This window comes from Perna viridis, chromosome 10 (assembly GCF_037379345.1).
Source record: "Perna viridis isolate PV_CMFRI_1.1 ecotype Kerala chromosome 10, ASM3737934v1, whole genome shotgun sequence".
In the NCBI taxonomy this organism is placed as follows: domain Eukaryota; kingdom Metazoa; phylum Mollusca; class Bivalvia; order Mytilida; family Mytilidae; genus Perna; species Perna viridis.
The window spans coordinates 18,261,983-18,281,609 of record NC_142454.1 but is presented as its reverse complement, the minus strand read 5'-3'; the positions used below and the strand labels follow the sequence as shown (position 1 = coordinate 18,281,609).

Genomic DNA, 19,627 nt, shown 5'->3' with positions numbered 1-19,627 from the left:
TTCTTGTTTGTATGAGAATGGGAAGTTTACTTGAAATGATCAGTTGGCATTGAACTTAACCCAGTTTCTGATTCAGGCACAGGTGCTTGTTACAGGACTATATAGGTCATATACATATTCATGAGTAGTCCCTTTCCCCTATATCTATGAATATTCATTGCAAGTTGTTTAATGTGGTTCCTAATCTGGTTCCCTGGTCAACATCATAACCGATCCAAAGATCACTACAACATACTTCTTTTAAAAAATATACACATGTCAATGTGTGTTTTTTGCTTGCATGATAACGTGAAGTTTACCTTAAAAGATAAAATGATTGGTCAGCATTGAATGTATGTAATATTACCCAGTTTCTGATTCAGATGCAGGGCCTCATAACAATTGACTATATATAGGTCAAATATATTATCAGGACCCTGATATCTATATGTAGCCATTTCCAGTTGTTTTAATCTGGTTCCGGGAAATTGAAAACATTCACAGTTATAAAAGAATATGCAATCATATCAAAGATTTTAGCAGAAGTTACACGATTTTAGAGAATATTGCATTCTTGCCATTTCGGATGTTTAAAGTAAGCCAAAATCAGTGACAGTGAATATTTGATGATTAGCGGCTTTGATTTAACCAACAACATATTTAACTGTTAATTTTGTTCTTCAACTGTTATCTTGTAATTTTAATATCATTCTTGCACAGAGCACAGGAAATCTGGTAATAACTTTAGAGGTGAGGGCTTTTGTGTTTTTTGGTTGTTGGGTTGCCTGTAGGAACATAAACAAGGGTGTGTTTGACTTTGCAAGATAGTTTGTAAATTTCCTGTTTGATGATGAGTAAAGGTGTGTTTGACTTAATGTGATGAATTGTGTATGACTAAAGTGTGGTTGATTGTATGTGCAAATAAATGTCTCATTGTGACTTGGTCACTAGATATATCCTTTTATTTTGACATTTGCTTAGAATAAAACAGAATTTTTTATAGAAGTTTCTAAAAAATCTGTTAAAATCAATGGAATTACAATGTTTATGAAATATTCTGTTTTATAGGTGAAAAGCCATACATTTGTCCTGTTGAAGGATGTAACAAGGCATACTCTAACTCAAGTGATAGATTTAAACATGTACGAACACATCAGGAGGAAAAACCTTACATTTGTAAAATGCCAGGTTGCAATAAGCGTTATACTGACCCTAGCTCATTACGTAAACATGTTAGAACACATGGACATTATTATCGAGAAGAGGATGAAAAAAATCGGAATAAAATTCCAGCATCTCTTCAACAGCAGCAGCCAATATTTCCCGTCACAAAGTTACAGATTCCGCCTTCTCCAATGAATCCCATGATGACGATGTCACCAAGTAAACTTATGCCACACAATATGCCTACCCATCTTCATCCGCTACACAATGTTCTACATGTGTCAAGTTTTACATCAAATCCGATGTTGTCATCTACAATATTAACTCATTCTTCAGCTACACAGACAATTTCTACTCAAACTGAAGGAGTAATAGTATCAATTTCGCCCAACTCTCCACTCAAAGTGGATATTGGTGGGGAAAAATTTGGAGGTGAAGACTATGACAAGAGTCAAGATCGACCTCTTGACCTTTCTACAAGTCCGTCCAATGAATCGGATATCTTAACAGGGCATCGTGAACATTCTAACTTTAATGCTGGGAAGTGGGAATTGATTAACTCATAGCACTAAGTGCTTTATCTGTTATATTATGTACACTAATTTATTTCCCAGTATTAGGTGTAGGTAAAGCAACATTTAAGAATGTGGAATTAAAATTAAGCAAAAAATGAAATTAATCAGACTAATCTTGCTTACTTATTAAGGCAATTAAGCTATTCAAAAATAAAATTATACAACAGATTCTCTTGAAACTTTGACAGAGTGATTTAGACCATAAAATACAGACAAATTTGAATAATTGTGATTATTGCATTTATTGTTTAGAAGTTGCAGCTCTTTCTCACTTCAAAATATTTAATATTGGGTATCTGATCTCTCTGATGGTTTTTTATTTCAATAATTTATTTTTGGGTATATTTTCGATTATGCAAGGTTTGTTTTTTGATAGGGAAAGATTTTGATATTTTTGATGAATGTGTCAATATTTTAAAGACTTCAGTTAAATTCTCCACAAGCTCTACCATTTCTTATAGATTTATTTTGGAATTTCTTTTTTTGTACTCTGAAATTCAAGTTGTGTAAAGGAAGATAATTTTATGGAATTGCCATTGTATTACTGTGATAATGGAGTTGTTAGATATTGTTAGTGGACATTTTTTGTTATGTATTTATCTTCCAATATTGCTCATTTAAGAAAAAAATTATGTTGAAAATTTCCTGCACTCAACTTTAATTTTATAAACATAAAGTGAAGCTAGCTAATAAATTGAATTTCTTTCTTTATTTTGCTGTCAGCTCATTTGAATTCGAAAAATCATTATTAAAAACATGTATGTTTATTTATATAAAAAATGTAATAATGGGCAGTTGTATCTATATTTTTTTTAATTTTAAGTGTTAACAAAATGCATTCTCAAGAATGCTCGCAAGTTTTAACAGGGAGTTGAGAAAAACATTTTTAACAATTGGTCATACAGTGTATATTTATCAGGCTCAACAAACTGTACGTATGTTTTACTACCTGACAAAAAAGTTGTGTAATTCTTTTGCAATTTAATCATGTATACTTTGCAGTAATTGTTAAAAATAATTAATTTGTTATACAGAAATTGACTGATGGGGTTGTCTCCCCTATTAACTCCAGGGTTATTTCCCCTGACAGGAAGTAGTGCTAGGTGTTTTATTGGTGCTCATTGTTATTGATGTGCATTTATAAAGCTCACAAATTCATATAAGTTATTGGTGCCTTTGATTTATTTATTAGTTTATTTAAGAATCATGCAGAGAGTTATTTGTGATAAACATAAATTTCTGATTTTTTTTATAATTACCAATCACTCAATTGTTTGCCATTAAAAATGGTCTTCTTGATAATTCTGTACAGTTTTCATGTATATAGTGAAAAAAATTCTTTCCACAAATATTGCAATGTAGTCAAAAAGAATTAAAGTATTTTTTTATTTCTGATGGACAAACTTCTTTCACTTCCATTCAGGAAAAGTTTCTCATTTACGTTGAGGTCAACTGGTGTAAGATTGGAGAAATTTGCAATTCAACCAAGGGAACAATATTTTAAATAGATAATTTCTATAAATTTTAGACTTTGATTTTGTAGCATTTTTTATGTCTTACATGTTCAGACACGTATTATTGACCTACCTACCAGTATCATTTGTTTTGCCAATCAATATTTAAAATTCCAAAATTATTTATTTGCTATGTACTGAATTTTAACAGGTTCTAGTAATTTCAAAGTAAATGATGATTTGAATTTGTTGGAACCTGTCTAAACAGAACCCTTTTTGGCCTTAAAAATTTGTTCAGTTTAGACAGGTTTACGAAGGTGCACAATACATTGAAATTGATATAAAGGGACTTTCAAAAGTATATGGTTAAGGCAGGTCCTTGGATTATTCAGGGTTTGGTTTAGACAGGTTTCAAGGTACTTAAATTCCATATGACGTGGACTTAAACATAAGCATTTTTTGTTTTTCTTTATTAATCACTGTTTACATGAATTATCAGTTTTGTTCATCAAGATGTTTGGTTTTTTTTTTTGTTGATCATCACTATCATGAAAGAGTCCAAATTTGGGTACCAGTAAAAGTAATACATAGACAATAGATAATAAACAGATCATGTCTGTGTCTCAATAATTATAGCCTGAAGAAAAATCTCATTATTTAAAAGATGAATTTCTTTATTGGTTGTGTACTATTTTGTATTGACAATAAAGCCTTTTGAAAAGGGTAGTTTGTGTTTTGTATCCAGAAATGGAATACATGACTGAGTTTTATCTTTTTTTGTAGATCAGTTAGGCATAGAATTTTCAACACCAATGTAGTCAATCTATGCAAGCAATTTCTAAGTCCTTTCATACAAGATATTTAGTACTGTAGATCAGCTAAAACATTATCTTCTATTCAAAACCCAATTTTGCATACAACAAGATTGTTATTTATTGTCAGTTAATTCTCAACAACTTATGTTTGTTAGCTGGAAACAATTCTATAAATATCTACCAAAAAGATCACATCAATTTAGGATGTATGGCCATTTTCTGTCCTGTTGTTTGTCTAATCACTTGATGCTTCAATTACCCTTTACTTTCAAGGATCAACTGTATTAAATTGGCTGTAAATTTGAAATATTTTACATCTTGGCCTGTCCTACACATCAGGTTAACTCAAATTCAAATTCAAATTTTCATTAATCCAATCAGGGACATTTACATTCAACATTAATATCCACAGATGACTACACAATAATACAATATATAGATATAACATGTTATATGGTATTCATGTAGCACAACACATGCATTTTTTGTACATTCGTAGGCAAGGCCATAGCCAGGGGGTGCGACAGGTGCGATCGCACCACCCACCCCCCCCCCCCCTTTTGAAAAACAAAAAACAAAAAACTTTGATTTACGTCTTAGCCTTAGAAAACCAGGCTACGTCCTTGGTAGTCTAGGGGAGATTTGATGGCTTACAATTGAGAAAACTAGGTGTTTTAAGTTACGTAAATTTGTCCAGTGGCATGGGGCAGAATTCTAGTTGTCTTGGATAGTCATGATTATTTTCTTTTTTTTTATTTTTTATTTATTTTATAAATTGTCAAGATTTTACATTTCACCCTTACATCACCAACTGACAAGGGTGAACAGGTTTATAGATGAGTAACTTAAAATTATTATGATAAGAAAAATATATGAATATCTATAAACCTATTCACATTAATTTACTGTACGCTTTCATTCAATGTATGCATGCATGTACCTTATCTTAAAAAATGTAAGTATGTATGCTCAAGAAGTTCGTTTGCATAAAAAAAATAAAAGGTGTCATTGAAACAAAGTGTGTAAATAAGGAACCCAAAATTTTTCATGACCAAATACTTCATTACTCAAAACAGAAATTTTCATTTCGTTTATTTTCCAATCATCTTTGAAATTTTATGAAAATGTGACAGCTGCTCAAAAGCCGGATACTTTGGTGATTCTCTTTGGAATATATTTATTAGGCCTTCTAAATTTCTTGACGATCCTGGTACAATTTGACCCGCATGCCCATTAATATCATTAAAAATCAAACACATTTTAATTAGAAAGAACCATCGTTTGTGAACAGAATTGACAAGCCAATGATCTTACTGCATTTTTGTGACTGAGTGGGAAATGAAACCTGGTTTTAAATTCATGACAGTTGATAACTTTTTTTATGACTTATTGGTGTTAATGACGTGCGTTTTCTGTGTATATTTTTTAGTCTTTAATTAGAGTTGTATTCTGTATTGTTCCCTTCTAATGCCCTTTTTAGTGTCCCCAATTGGTGTACCTTTGCATGCTTTTGTAATGTCTTTTACGAGTAGTAAAGACGTTTTTCTAGTGTTGTTTTCGTTTGTTCGAAGCGCTGTGGTTTTGTAATGACTTGACAATTTGCTTGAAATCGCTTTGCCCAAGGAGTTAAATATACTAATCCTTGCTTCGCCTATACGACCCAGACATTTATGAACGGATATAAACCACTGGAGAATATATGAGCCTACAGCAAACATTTAACTTGTTTTAGTAATCGCGACTGAAATTTCGGTTATTTCATCATTGCAACAAAGTTAACAGTAGATGGCTGGACTCAGAATAATCCCCCTTTGTAAGGTCAAGGTTGTTAAAATCCACCCGGATATCGGACTGAAGGCTAAAAACCACTAATTCCACTTCCCATAGGCTTCTATGCTAATTTCACAATATTCAATGGCTTCTCTGGACTTTACCTTAACTTTAACCTGCAGAGGACTATATATCAGCATGATTCTACATATGTCAGCTCACAATCCTCAGAATGGCATGTGGGGTTAGCAGACTTGCAGTGCAGTACTGGTCACCGGAAGTGAAGGGTCTATAAATAGCATGGGAAATCCCAGTGTTTTCACAAGATAGGGGTATATTTAAAAATCATTATGGAGATTAGGCTTCACATCACAAGAAGCAAAATGCACCTATAAAATGTACAGAAATGTTTTTCCTGTCAGAAACTGTTTAAATTTTTTAAATAAGATGAGAACTTTTTTCACAGCACTATGAGGAACAGGGGTAATTTCTGCGTAGGACTATTTTTGCGTACGTTCCAAATGCTCATTGGTTGAATTGGTGGTCTGTAACCTAAAGGATCACTTTTTGTCTTAGAAAAAATAAATCACTATACAGGTATCTTCATACACACATACTGAATGCATTTGCAAAGTTTCAGTGAAATGTGACAAGCACTTTTTTAAATATTTGATTTTTAAATATAGGGTAACCAAGTTGTGCGAGCAAAAAAGTGACAATATTCTACCATACTTAAATGCATTAAATATTTGCAAAGAACTTTTTCTGACTTTTCAAATAAAAAATATTAATCACAACTTGTTTTTTAACAATAGTAATGAAGAAATAGTTTTAAAAGTAATCATTTTCTGAGAAATTGGTCTATTTTAAAAAATTTATTTCTGACATGCCTCCCCCTTTTTCTTGATCACATGTCAAAAATCCTAAATCTTTAAATTTTCACAAAAGGTGATATATTTGGCTTTAAATTTGTAAATACAGTGTTTTCACATTACAACATGACCAGTAAAGGGCACCTAAAGCAAAAAAAGTGCTCAATAATGGATTTTCCATGTTGCCATAGGGGAATGCTTATATGGCCTTAACCGCAGTAATGAAAGTGAGTTTTTCCCCATTTCTAACCTAATTTTTGCTCAAATCTACACCAAACTTGATTTCAAGTGCTTATTACCACCATATTTAGGTAAATATAGCCCTCAAAGTTTAATATTTGATATTTTTACTAAATTTTCTACACTTTTTACAAGATAGGACATAAAAATCAGCCAAAAAGACCAATTTTCCATAATTTGGACCTATAACTTAAAAAAATGCATATTTTGAAGGATTTTTGTAGTGTATTCCTCTCATGGCAAAGTTAACAAGATCTTCAAGTAGTTTAAAGCTATTTCAAGAAACTTTTCATTTTGCCATGGCTTCATCTTAAGGCTAAAAACCACTAATTCCACTTCCCATAGGCTTCTATGCTAATTTCACAATATTCAATGGCTTCTCTGGACTTTACCTTAACTTTAACCTGCAGAGGACTATATATCAGCATGATTCTACATATGTCAGCTCACAATCCTCAGAATGGCATGTGGGGTTAGCAGACTTGCAGTGCAGTACTGGTCACCGGAAGTGAAGGGTCTATAAATAGCATGGGAAATCCCAGTGTTTTCACAAGATAGGGGTATATTTAAAAATCATTATGGAGATTAGGCTTCACATCACAAGAAGCAAAATGCACCTATAAAATGTACAGAAATGTTTTTCCTGTCAGAAACTGTTTAAATTTTTTAAATAAGATGAGAACTTTTTTCACAGCACTATGAGGAACAGGGGTAATTTCTGCGTAGGACTATTTTTGCGTACGTTCCAAATGCTCATTGGTTGAATTGGTGGTCTGTAACCTGAAGGAAGGCTAAAAACCACTAATTCCACTTTCCATAGGCTTCTATGCTAATTTCACAATATTCAATGGCTTCTCTGGACTTTACCTTAACTTTAACCTGCAGAGGACTATATATCAGCATGATTCTACATATGTCAGCTCACAATCCTCAGAATGGCATGTGGGGTTAGCAGACTTGCAGTGCAGTACTGGTCACCGGAAGTGAAGGGTCTATAAATAGCATGGGAAATCCCAGTGTTTTCACAAGATAGGGGTATATTTAAAAATCATTATGGAGATTAGGCTTCACATCACAAGAAGCAAAATGCACCTATAAAATGTACAGAAATGTTTTTCCTTTCAGAAACTGTTTAAATTTTTAAAATAAGATGAGAACTTTTTTCACAGCACTATGAGGAACAGGGGTAATTTCTGCGTAGGACTATTTTTGCGTACGTTCCAAATGCTCATTGGTTGAATTGGTGGTCTGTAACCGGAAGTCTCCAGTATGTACTACTAGCGACAGGATCAATGATAAAAATAAAGCTCTGTCTTAACTATATGCCATGACTGTATGGGTCAAAGACAGTTGGTACTATGGTTCAAGTGTTCTGGTTTCTAGCTGTAGAGAAACGATTGTAGTTCGCATGTCCTTAATACATGTCTATCGTAGGAGTGCTAATCAACCGCATTTAGTAAAGAGAGGTGTCTATTGCTCTCACCTTAAAATTTGTGTGATATTTACAATCCGTAGTCAGCAGTATTTGTAATTCAAGACGCCTCTCGATATTTGTAAAAAAAAACACCGAGGTTGTATCATGCAACAGTTGGTGAACGTGTCTTTGTGTTGGTTATTGCTTCCTATCACGATAATACTTAATCCAGCTCGGAAAATCAACTTGATACAACCAATACTTGTTTAAATCAAAACCCCAAAGTCCCAGTGATCCAGGGAAGGGTGCAGGGGTTTGTCATTTTCATGTGTAAAGTTGACAAAAAAAATGGCAAATTATGTCCTAGCAACCCCTTTTCTTTTAGGCTTCTTGAACAAGGTTATGTTGCTACTAGATTTGAGTCATCGCTACAGAAGTTTTATGGTCGTCATTATGAACTCGTGGATCGTTACGGTGCTTGTATCCATTTGCAACATGAGAACCGATTTGTTCAACGCGTCATAGTTTTCATTTCCTCTTTTATCTACCCAGGACTTGACTTTTTATGAGCAACTCGGCGTGTGTTCCTAGAAAAGCAGAGGACGCTTACCCTACCGGTGCACCTGGCCCTTGTTCCCAGTTTTTAGTGGAGTCCGAGTTGCTCATTTTTGTTACTTTGTATGTATTATTTTGGTTATGTTATGTTCTTTGTTGTGCGTGTCTGTTTTCCATGTCTGGTCTTTGTCCCTGGATTTTTATTCTTTTGAATTCCGCTAGAATTTTGGTTCCCTTGATTGCTCTAATTCATCCTGTTTTAAGGGACTTTAAAATGTATTTGGGCTTGTAAGGCAAAACAGAACACATTTTTTGGTTTCTTGATCATTCAGCCCAGGGTTTATTTATACTTGATCATTCAATCCAGGCTTTATTTATACTTCGTTAATATAGTTTCACTTAAAAAAATCTTAACTAAAAGGTTCATTCAATCTAGAAAGAAGCATTTTAAGTTATTCAAGGAAATCTGTTTCTTTTAGTATCTGACTTGTGTATGTGTAATTGAAGAGGAAGTTACAGAATATCCATATGCGCAAGATTGCACAGGATGGTAGTTTACAATCTTTCGATGTTTTTCCTGGCAAATTTGGAGTAAAATGACGTATGTTGGAGTCGAAAACATTGTCTTAGGCGTAAATTTATAAATTACCTTGTAAATGAGTTCGATGTATTGTTTTTTTAATAAAGCGTGAATAATTCTTTTTCATTGTTATTTGTTCTCAGTTAGTTAAAGTCAAAGTTCAGTAAGGCGTCTGTCCATGGAATTTTTAAAAATTTTGTTCGTAGTTAGAGCTCGCCATTCGACACAACGCTCTAAATTTTCAACATAGGTTACCAGAGTTTTAACGGACAAAATTTTATCTATGAAGAAGATTAGTTTCTTTCGCGATTTTCTTTCTTGAAGGACAATGCCAAGGAATTGTCCAACTTGCATGGTTCCTATTATAGAATTAATGAGCTTTGAACACCTTAAGGTCGAGATCTGTCTAAATTTTTTTCGAAATGATTCGATTTTCAGCATACGTCTTTGGTGTATTTACTGAGAAATACGTGTTTTCCGTTAGGCTTGCGTCACTCTTTAACCATAGAATCACCGGAATAACGATCGAAGTTTTCGGTACGGCCATTTGATTTCAAGCAACCAGAATGATAAACTGATAATACAGATACCTATGATAATTTGAGGTTTGCAATGTGCAATTAATGGACTATATGAGATTAATGAGTTGTTCGGTTGTATTTTCAAGAAACCAAGGGGATCAAAACTTATACTAGGATTATACTTCTAATAGCAGATACCATAGTTGTCCATACTTTACTACGTGTAAGGCATGAAACAAGTAAAAAACATGTAGTAATAGATAACACAATATTTTTTAACACAACAGATTTACATTTCCAGAGCGCATGGTGTCTGTCATTAGCAATTCGGTTTGATATAGGATTTCTTTATTTTTTTAAACGTCATTAAACATGCTGGGCCGTAGTTTTACGGAGAAATACAATAAATTTGCTGAACTGACCCCGTTTAATTGTATCTTATAAAATGAACATAACCGAGACTTAGGAAAGCCAGACAAATAGTCGTCTCGTCTCACTTTTTAAAATGGTTACAACTAATATTTATTATCAGCAAATAATGCACTGAAAACAAGAGATTATATCGGGCGGATACAGCAATAAATGTTGGCTTGTTACAATTTTTGACACTATGTTTTCATTGTTTTGTTTTGTTTTTGTTTTTTTCTTCAAACGGAGAAGGATGTGCATATCTGGCGCTTCAAATCTTTATCCGCCCTTGGACCCATGATTGTATCCTTAATCTTATATAATAATAATAATCAAAGTATTCACATACTGAATATATTTATTTCAATTGTTTAAATTTTTCCCCCTCAAATAATCATCATAATGCAAAAATAGAGATAAGATAAAGGAGAGAGCCGGGATAAACTTCAAACGCATCTAGACACAAGATTGTTGTTGTAAATTGTTACAAGTCGAAATTCAATCAGAAGAAACCCTGGTCAAAACTGCCTGTAAAACCATTCAATCTTAAACTACACTGGTTGAAAGAAGTCCTACCCTTTTCAGTTTTTATCTAGCTGCTAAATTATAACCTATAACTCAGATACAAACTGTCGCATAGACGCCTATACAGATTACGGTGTTCAGTGATGGGCATGATTTCAATACATGTATCTAGTTTGATCATAATATATACTTTTCATGCACGTGCATTAAAATGTTAATTCATTGTCATTTTATGTTATTTCTTATTGTTTCTCACAGCGATCAGTAAACATATTTTTTTTGTAATCGCCTTCATTCGAGGTTAAGAGTCGTTTTGATTATTAATAAAATCACAACTTTCATCCCATATTATTCAAGAGTTTCTCAGCATCAAATTTCATCAAAGTATCAAGTTATATAAAATACCAATCTACTCTTACATATTAAGTGATTGCAACTAACCGAGAAGTTTATCTAAAAAAGCTCATACTACACGGACTGGTAAATCAACTCGTGTTATCACTATACGTGTGTTTCAAAGATTCCCTCGTCAATAATAATTTCATCTTGAAACAAATATTCAATATAGAAACAATAAACAAACGGAAAATAACACACGATCATACTACATTAGAGCCTTAAAAAATGTTAATACAAAAGCTATGAATGCGTCAATGATTAATTTAGCGCCATTTTCCTCAATGGCGTTACGATCGCACATAGTTACCGCTATGGGGTCTTCACTTACTGAATATTTACCTTAAAGTCTGTGTTAATCTTAAATACGAAACTCGGATGCGCCTCCATCAATAATAAGAAATTGACATGATACATATCGGTATCATGAGTAAATATCTATTTTTTAAGTAACATACTACCGTCTCTCCATTGTGTATCACTATTTATTATGTAAACAGACATATTGACCGATACATCAAATTCAATTCAGCACTTTAAACAACAATCATGAGATAAAGTCCCGCTGACCAAGCTATCGTGAATCAGATCGAACACTGACGACAGAGAGCCTTAAACATTCTTTTGTCTATTTACAATGTGCCAGTGTCGATAACAAAAAATCGTTCGCAACTTCGTTGTTTGTCTAAATGATCTATTCCACAATTATGCATATGAATAAATAATGATATTTTAAAAGTTACTTAGAGGGTATTGTGGTGCATTTTGAAACCGCGGGTGGCAGTAGTATATTGGTAAGTTGGAAATTAAATTTCATTAGAAAAGTTTGTTTATTTAAACTTTTTCGTATAATAGAGAATGTCACTACATTTGTTACATTAAATGTAAGGTGTATTTTTTTTCACCTTAAAACCTTTTAGTAAACGAATATTTCGGGTATTGTAAAATACCGTCTAGTAGAAAAGTATTTCTTCTTTTGCATTTAAATGTTAACCCACGCCTTTGTTTTCCTTGCGTCCTGTTTCTTTGTACCATTTTATAAAGCAACCCCAAACCTCCAACGCACCGCCTCGTCTTCATTTCGAGTCCCCTATTAGTGTTCCTATATGCATATTCGTGCAGCATTTTTCTCTTCATTTCATCCCCTTAATATTGTTTATACATAAGTCCAATCTGATTAAGTGTTCAAGTTCAACTTATAGGTCTATTTCAGTAATTTTTAGTATGCATTCTACAACAAACAAAATTAAGATATTTCACAAGTCTACCTCTTCGCCTACATGTAAAGATGACAGGTGATATTCTACATGTAGTAAGTCTCCTTTTTACGTTCAAGTAAACTTGTACGTGATTCAAGGACGTTTTTACAGAAAAATGTGTTAAATGAACTTTCCTGAGCCCATATTGAAAGAATACTAATAAAATATAATTCAACCAAACATACTCACGTACACGCAAATGCACAATTATAGTGTACAATATGGAAATATACAGCAGTACGTTCGTTTTTATCAGGGAGTCTCTCCTCGAAGTTGTTGGTGGCCTAGCACAAAGTGGTATACATTTTAAATAGATAAGAGCTTGGTATTAATCCAAAATCTTGATTCACTGAATGCCAGGTGTCTGCTGCTCATTATTGCTACAAGACAATAATGATGTCTTGGTTGGTCGAAAGAACAATCAAGGGAACCAAGATTCTAGTGGAAATCGAAAGAATGTAATCCAGGGACAAAGAACAGACATGAAAAACAGACGAACACAACAAAGAACATAAAGTAACCAAAATAATACATATAAAGTAACAAAAGTAAATGAGCAACTCGGACTCCGCTAAAAAAAATGAAAAATGCTGGATACTGAATATTTTCACTTCCTGGGCGTGTTTACGCGTATACTTAGATGACGTACAAGGAAGATAGGAACCCGGATGTAAAGGGGTAGGGGCGACAAGGTCCATCTTATTATACTACTTCACGCATGATAGTGTGAATTCGGTTCGACCAGTGCTTTCTCCGCCTTAGTTATTCGAAGATGTCCAAGGCCAATAAACGGATCACAGTTCTAGTTAATTTCTCATTTAAAACCATGTACTTATTACTAGAACCACAATCAGTAATGAATCTGTTATTGTGTCTAAAGCGAGGATAATCCCCAGTCATTAGCAGATTAAGCAGACTACTTTCACCCCCGTCAAGTTGGGCCACTAATTACTCTGACATATTATTTGCACAGCGAATTTAGTTACATTAAATGACCAGAAAACTATAAACTCCAATGAAAATTTAATAGATCGTTATTTGATTATGGGAAATTAGAACTTGTAAAATTTTAAGTATACATATGTGTACAATTTAAATTTGCTTGCCACTTGATCGTGATAATATTGGCATCCATGGACTGTTAAGTGGAAGAAAATCGAAAAAGAGAATTAAAAGTATTGTTCACATAAGCATTTGAATTCCTGTAATCGGATTTAACAAAAAATATATCCAGCTTTAATCGGGTATGTAATATAAAAACAAAGTAATAAAACGAACACCGTTTTCAATGTAGTGTTGCTTAAGCATTAGGAGAAACCATAGGTTTGAAGTTCGAAGTTGGAATCTTCTATAATGTTTAGGGTAGGACATTTTTGTTCTCCATTTGTTTATTTGTTTGTTTTTCATTATGTCATTCTTTGAAAGGTTTCTTATGGTTAGCATTACCGAGAAACATTGCCGTATCAGTCCATAAAGATCGCGATTTTTATATGGATAAAATGTACAAGCCAGTCTGAAGCTATTCGCATAGTCGCCAGGCTTATGGGAGTGGAAGGTCCAATATTACCGCCTAAAAATCGACGGTCTCGGCTAAGATAGGTGCCTTGAAACCATGACACATGTGGGGTCGGCCTCAATACTCTCCTTACCACTGTAAGAACTCACGAATGTGTCGTGTTTACGTTACGCTTCTATATTTTTTTGTGTCCGTGAAGATCAACTTTCTTTAAAATAAACCTTCGTCTCGACTAGGATGCAACTGGTACAATCTCAACACTTTATCTCAAATAGGAAATTTATGTATGATGTTGTTTGAACGCAGCATTCATTTTTAGATTCAAAACGCCCAACCAAAGAAATGCCATTTAAGAACATTGTCTTCAGAAAGATAACGGTAGCCTTAAAAGGAAAGGTAGCATTCAAATGTTATCTTCTCCTGCAAAGATCACATATATTAGAAAGAAAAAAGCTATTTTTTGTTGTTTCATGACCACTTCCTACTGATCATTTAGACAAAAGTCTATTAACACGAAGGATAAAAATGATTACTTTGTATATCTATACTTGTCAAGATACCTCCCTAAAGATACAAGATATCTGTATTTAACGATATTCAATAACTATACAAGGTTAAAAAAAGGTCCTTCAATATCTTCTAAAGTTATAATCTGGAAAATCGTCGGGTGCGGACAGACGGACGGACACGCAACTTTTCGTGTGTATCATATGATACCTCTCCAATTCGTATGGCGGGTATAGAAATGAAACCAAAGAGACAGTAAACGCTTGTTGTTCTCTTTTGTTTGTCATTTTATATTTTTTATTTCCCATGTAAAACTGGGTTTTATGTCTTCACCTAAATGATAGTTGTTCATTATGGATTCTAATTACATGTTTTTCGTGGTTTAAACAAAAACGGACCTGTATCTCAGTCTGCAAATGAATCTTTCCAGTTACGAAAATGTATATGGCAATATTTTTTCATCCACATATTCTTTTCAGATGAAATACGATATGAGGAAGAAGAAAAATAAGCCACCGCCATTCGATGAAAAGTTATCGTTCAGTCTCCGTGGTACATCGCTTCAAAGAAAATCCAACGTACAGGGGGAAGTGGAATCGTTCAATCTGTACGGAGACTTGAGGAAGGCAGTAACTGAAATGCATAACTCACTTCCTTCAGCAGAGCGTACGTTGACATCTACTAAATGGGTTTTTAACGTCCTTGACTACTCTTACGAGTCTCGCACGGACGGAAGTTGACATCTTTTAAGTTTCAGGTTAAGGAGGTAGACCTAGGGTAAGGGATACAACTCTTAAAAATCATTGGAACGTTTGTATTCAGCTTTCCATCAATCTTATGTAATCATCTAATTAACTTGGATTCATTTTATTCTGCTTTAAACGAAAGCTTGATAGGCTTTGGTGAAATGATACAAACATATCACCGATTTCATGAGTTATGTCCCTTACCCTAGGTATACCTCCTTAAACCTGACCTAAAATCATGGAGATGTTTCAGCTTTCTAATTACAATGATTAAAAAAAATAGATAAACTACTCAAGATCTCGAATCCAATTTCCACAAGACATAACAGTAATTTGGAAAATGATTTTAAATAGTACATTATTTGCTATCATTTCTTTTTCAAATGTAGTATTGCATATATTGCAATATGTCACAGGATTGTGTCACCTCAGAGCAAAAAAAGAAAGCTAGATTAACCAAGGGAACCAAGATTCCAGTGGAAATTAAAAAAAAAAAAATCCAGGGATACAGACCAGACATGGAAAACAGACACACAACAAAGAATATAAAATAACCAAAATAATACATACAAAGCAACATAAGTAAGTGAGCAACTCCGACTCAACTAAAAACTGGGAGCATGATCAGCTACATGCAAAATTTTCGATGATAGAAAAAAAATGTATTTCAATTATTGTATGGAGAGTATAGCCTTTATTGCAATTACAACAGAAATTATCTCAATTATAACATGAGAAATGAGAGCAAATGTAACATCTCATCAATGGCACGAGAAAAAAAAAACACTTTATCAATAATTGAAACAGAAACGACAAATGAAAAGTGAAAGTAAAAGTAACATCTCATGAACCGCCTGAGAAAAAAAACAGAATTTCAATAATTGTAACAGAAACAAAGCTAAATTGCAAGTAGTACATAAATCCCAATATTGTCTCATGGTAAATTATGGTGAATGGGGAAACTTATTTTTTATATGAGAAGTGAAATTTGGCTGACTAAATTAGATACAAAAAGTAATGTCTCATTACATTAGGTGCACAGACAATAGAAAAATCATTTTGACTGAGAGGTAACAAACATGGGAGTCATATGATTTTTTCAAATGAATCAAAAGTGATTTGATTAAAATGTCTCAATTCACAAATGATTATATTATATGTTTATCACAAGATTATCATGCTTTTGCCAGCCAATATTTACATATGAGAATCATAAGATAATCACATACTATCAAATGTTAATTATCAAGCAATTATCATATGACTCAAACATAGGATTATCATGTGGAACATTTGTTCCTGTAAAAATCAATCTAAACCATTGCACTAAAGTTTTTTAATTAAAAAATGGGTTCCAAGATCTTTAAAAATTCTTATTTAGTATCTTTGTAGAGCATAAATACATTTCTCTTATTGTATTTCAGTGATTGAAAGAGAAAAGAAATACATTACATTTGATGAGGAAAGGAGAGAGAAACCACATGAAGTAGGCTACAAAGATTTCTATCAATACCTTACACCAACAGTCACACCAACACGTAAAAACAGAGCCATCACATCTAGCTAGCAGATTAACATGTCCAGTGTCAAGTGTTCAAATGATTTCAAACTTTATTTCAGCAGCTTATGGGTTGTATAAGTGTTCGACTAGAATGAAGAGAATCTGGTGTTTGGGAATATGTTTGCAGTGAGCATTCTCTGAAATTTTATCAGATTAAGGAGGTAGAATTAGGGTAAGGTACACAACTCTTACAAATCATTAGAATGCTTGTATTCAGTATTTTACATCAATCTCATGTAAGCATCAAAGTAACTTGGATTGATTTCATTCTGTTTCAAATGAAAGCTTGATAGGTTTTGGTGATATTGAATATGATACAAACTTAACACTGATGTAGAGTTATGTCCCTTACCCTAGGTTGCCTCCTTAAGTCAAGCATCCCAAGTTTCATGACTTCATGCCATCTAATGGCTTTCATTTTGTTTCCAGTACTTTTATCGCTCTTGTCAAGAAGCTTAAAGGAATCAACATGGAATAGATAGGCTTATAAGTGGCCAAGAACATCTGGGAGGCATGCCATATTATGTCTAAAAGAAATATATAGGAGCCATTTCATTTTATAATTCTGAAAAGTGCTGCTGTTGTCATTCATCAAGATGGTGAAACCATGAAGAATGCCTATAATGACCATACACTTCACAAGTGTTGCAGTATTTCTAAAGTGATATGATTGTTCAGTATTTGTGAAGTGTGGATTATAAGAAAGTACCTATTTGATCTCATATTTTCAGTATTATCTTTAACCTAAGCTGGGGTGAACTATGTTTAACAACATCTGAACTGCATTTATGCTGTCACCATTTTTAAGCAGTCAAATGCATTTACAGAATATTTGCGATATGTTGTCACAGACTGAATATACAGTTTTGCTTTACACTATTCGATATTGCTATGATGTCACCGGCTTCAAATCATAAACACTGTTTTTCCTGATTTAAAATATGATTTTTCTTTAAATTTTTGTTACTGTACAAATAAAAGATTACAACAGAGCACAGACCTAACAAAACTTTAATGTACACTCAAATTAGTGGATATGCTTCAAACTGTTTAATATTTTCCTGCAGTTTTATGTCAAGTCAGTGCACTTTTTTTTCTTTATATCTCTATCTAAATATAAAAAAGGTTATCATGAGGATTATCTCCCCTTTGAGTGATACTACTGTGTAAAAGTTCAATTAAAAGCAATAAGTGGTGCGATAAGAGTTGTGCTCATAATCTCACAAGCATAAAAAATAAACTTAGGCTGATGGATCAACTAACAGAATGATATTAGGAAATATACATCTATCTATTGTCTTTGTAAAAGATATTTATTCTTATGAATAAATGATGCTAATAATTTTATAAAGGGACTACATCTCATTACCTTAAGTTCCACAAGTTTTGTTTTTATCAAATACCAAAATTAACACATTGAAAAAGAAAACAGCATGTAGTATATTATATGTAGATTGTATGTGTTTATTTTTCCGAGTTATTGTCCAAATGTCACAGATGTTTAGGTAACCACTTGTTAATTCTGTATACGTTTAATAAGTATAAACAGCAGATGTTGTGAAATGTTAAATCTCTTGAATATTTTTTTTTCTGAATGCTGTTGTATATAGCATTTTACTTGTCTACTTAGGTTATTGAAGGTATTCAAAAGGTCTATCATCTACCATTAGCAATGTTGTGTAAGATATATTTCCTGAATATTTCTTTTCTGAATGCTGTTGATTTATAGTGCTTCACCTGTTTAGTCAAGTTACTTCAAGGCAATACAATGGTCTATTATCTCCTGATACCACACTGTGGCAAATTGGAAGAAAAACATATAGGTAAAATCTACATTATTAATAAAAATCTTTATAAAATAACCATGTGAATTTGTCGAGGGGATATTTGTTACATAGAACGACCAACAAGTATAAATAATTATAGTTGTTATTACTAAAACCTCTGTGCAATGCTGACTAACCCCCATCTGTAACAAACATCTTTTGACTTCCAAATTGATTAGGATCAAAATCTTAAGTATCAGTCTTTGTAAGAATAATGCAAATTCTGTAATATGTGATACACCCCCCAAAAAAGGCTACACAATTTTATTGCATTATACGTCTATATGATGAAATGTATAATAATTTACTCCAATCTATATGCTCTTTGAAGATAATTCACATAAAAAATCCAATGCTTTCTATTGCATTTAAGTGCCATTACAGAGTTGTCTCCTTTAATTTTCTATCAATCACAGTTTTCAAGACACTGGCTGAAAACTTTCAAGGGCAATAACTCTTATAAAGAGTCATCTGACAACTTTTATGCCTGAAGACTATTGTAGTCCTAAGAATAAAGATCATTTCAGCTATTGAAAGAACTTTTCCAAACCTAACGATTTTGGAGATATTCCTGTATGCGAAAAAACTACTGTCTGACCCCTATGTTCTATTTTCGGTAACGGTGGCCATGTTTTTTCGATGGATCAAAAATTGCCATATTATGTAGGGTATCCCAAGGAACATTCATACCAAGTTTGGTTTCAATTGGTCAAGTAGTTTCAGAGGAGAAGAGTTTTGAAAAATTGTTAATAACGGACGCCAAGTGATGGCAATAGCTCATATGGTCTTCGGCCAGGTGAGCTAATAAAAATATGTAGACTTTCCAACCATGCATCACATTTTGCATGATTCTTAGCTGGAGTGCTATTTGAATAATGAGACTATGTTATAAAGATTATGTGAAGTTCCATTAAATCCCATTCAGTGTTGTAGGAGGAGTAACA

The 19,627-nt window shown here is 33.1% G+C and overlaps 2 protein-coding genes across 9 annotated transcripts in view; both read left to right on the top strand.

The window, feature by feature from the left end:
• The window catches only part of LOC148604812 (uncharacterized), a 49,344-nt gene extending 45,446 nt beyond the window's left edge, over nucleotides 1–3,898 (top strand). For all 7 annotated transcript variants that reach the window (XM_088548874.1, XM_088548879.1, XM_088548876.1 and 4 more), the window contains one exon: nucleotides 1,048–3,898. In XM_088548874.1, coding sequence (XP_088405000.1) covers nucleotides 1,048–1,709 — 662 coding nt within the window. In that variant the 3' untranslated portion in view covers nucleotides 1,710–3,898. The remainder of the gene's footprint in view (nucleotides 1–1,047) is intronic.
• An 8,057-nt stretch (nucleotides 3,899–11,955) lies between these two features.
• LOC148604811 (uncharacterized) lies at nucleotides 11,956–19,036 on the top strand. Of its 2 annotated transcripts, none has more exons than XM_088548040.1 (3): nucleotides 11,956–12,062; nucleotides 15,030–15,216; nucleotides 16,721–19,036. In XM_088548040.1, exons 2-3 carry the CDS (start codon nucleotides 15,030–15,032, stop codon nucleotides 16,861–16,863), a joined length of 330 nt encoding a protein of 109 aa, XP_088404166.1. In that variant the 5' UTR covers nucleotides 11,956–12,062; the 3' UTR covers nucleotides 16,864–19,036. The 2 variants fall into 2 exon arrangements, with proteins under 2 accessions (XP_088404166.1, XP_088404168.1); XM_088548042.1 differs by lacking the exon at nucleotides 11,956–12,062 and adding an exon at nucleotides 13,636–13,771.
• Nucleotides 19,037–19,627: the final 591 nt, after the last annotated feature.

What these genes read in the sequence shown, in the direction of transcription:
- LOC148604811 (XM_088548040.1), top strand. Translation starts at nt 15,030, where the DNA reads ATGAAATACGATATGAGGAAGAAGAAAAATAAGCCACCGCCATTCGAT. An exon ending in CTCACTTCCTTCAGCAGAGC is followed by an intron (nt 15,217 to 16,720) that starts GTACGTTGACAT and finishes ATTGTATTTCAG; the next exon opens with TGATTGAAAGAGAAAAGAAA.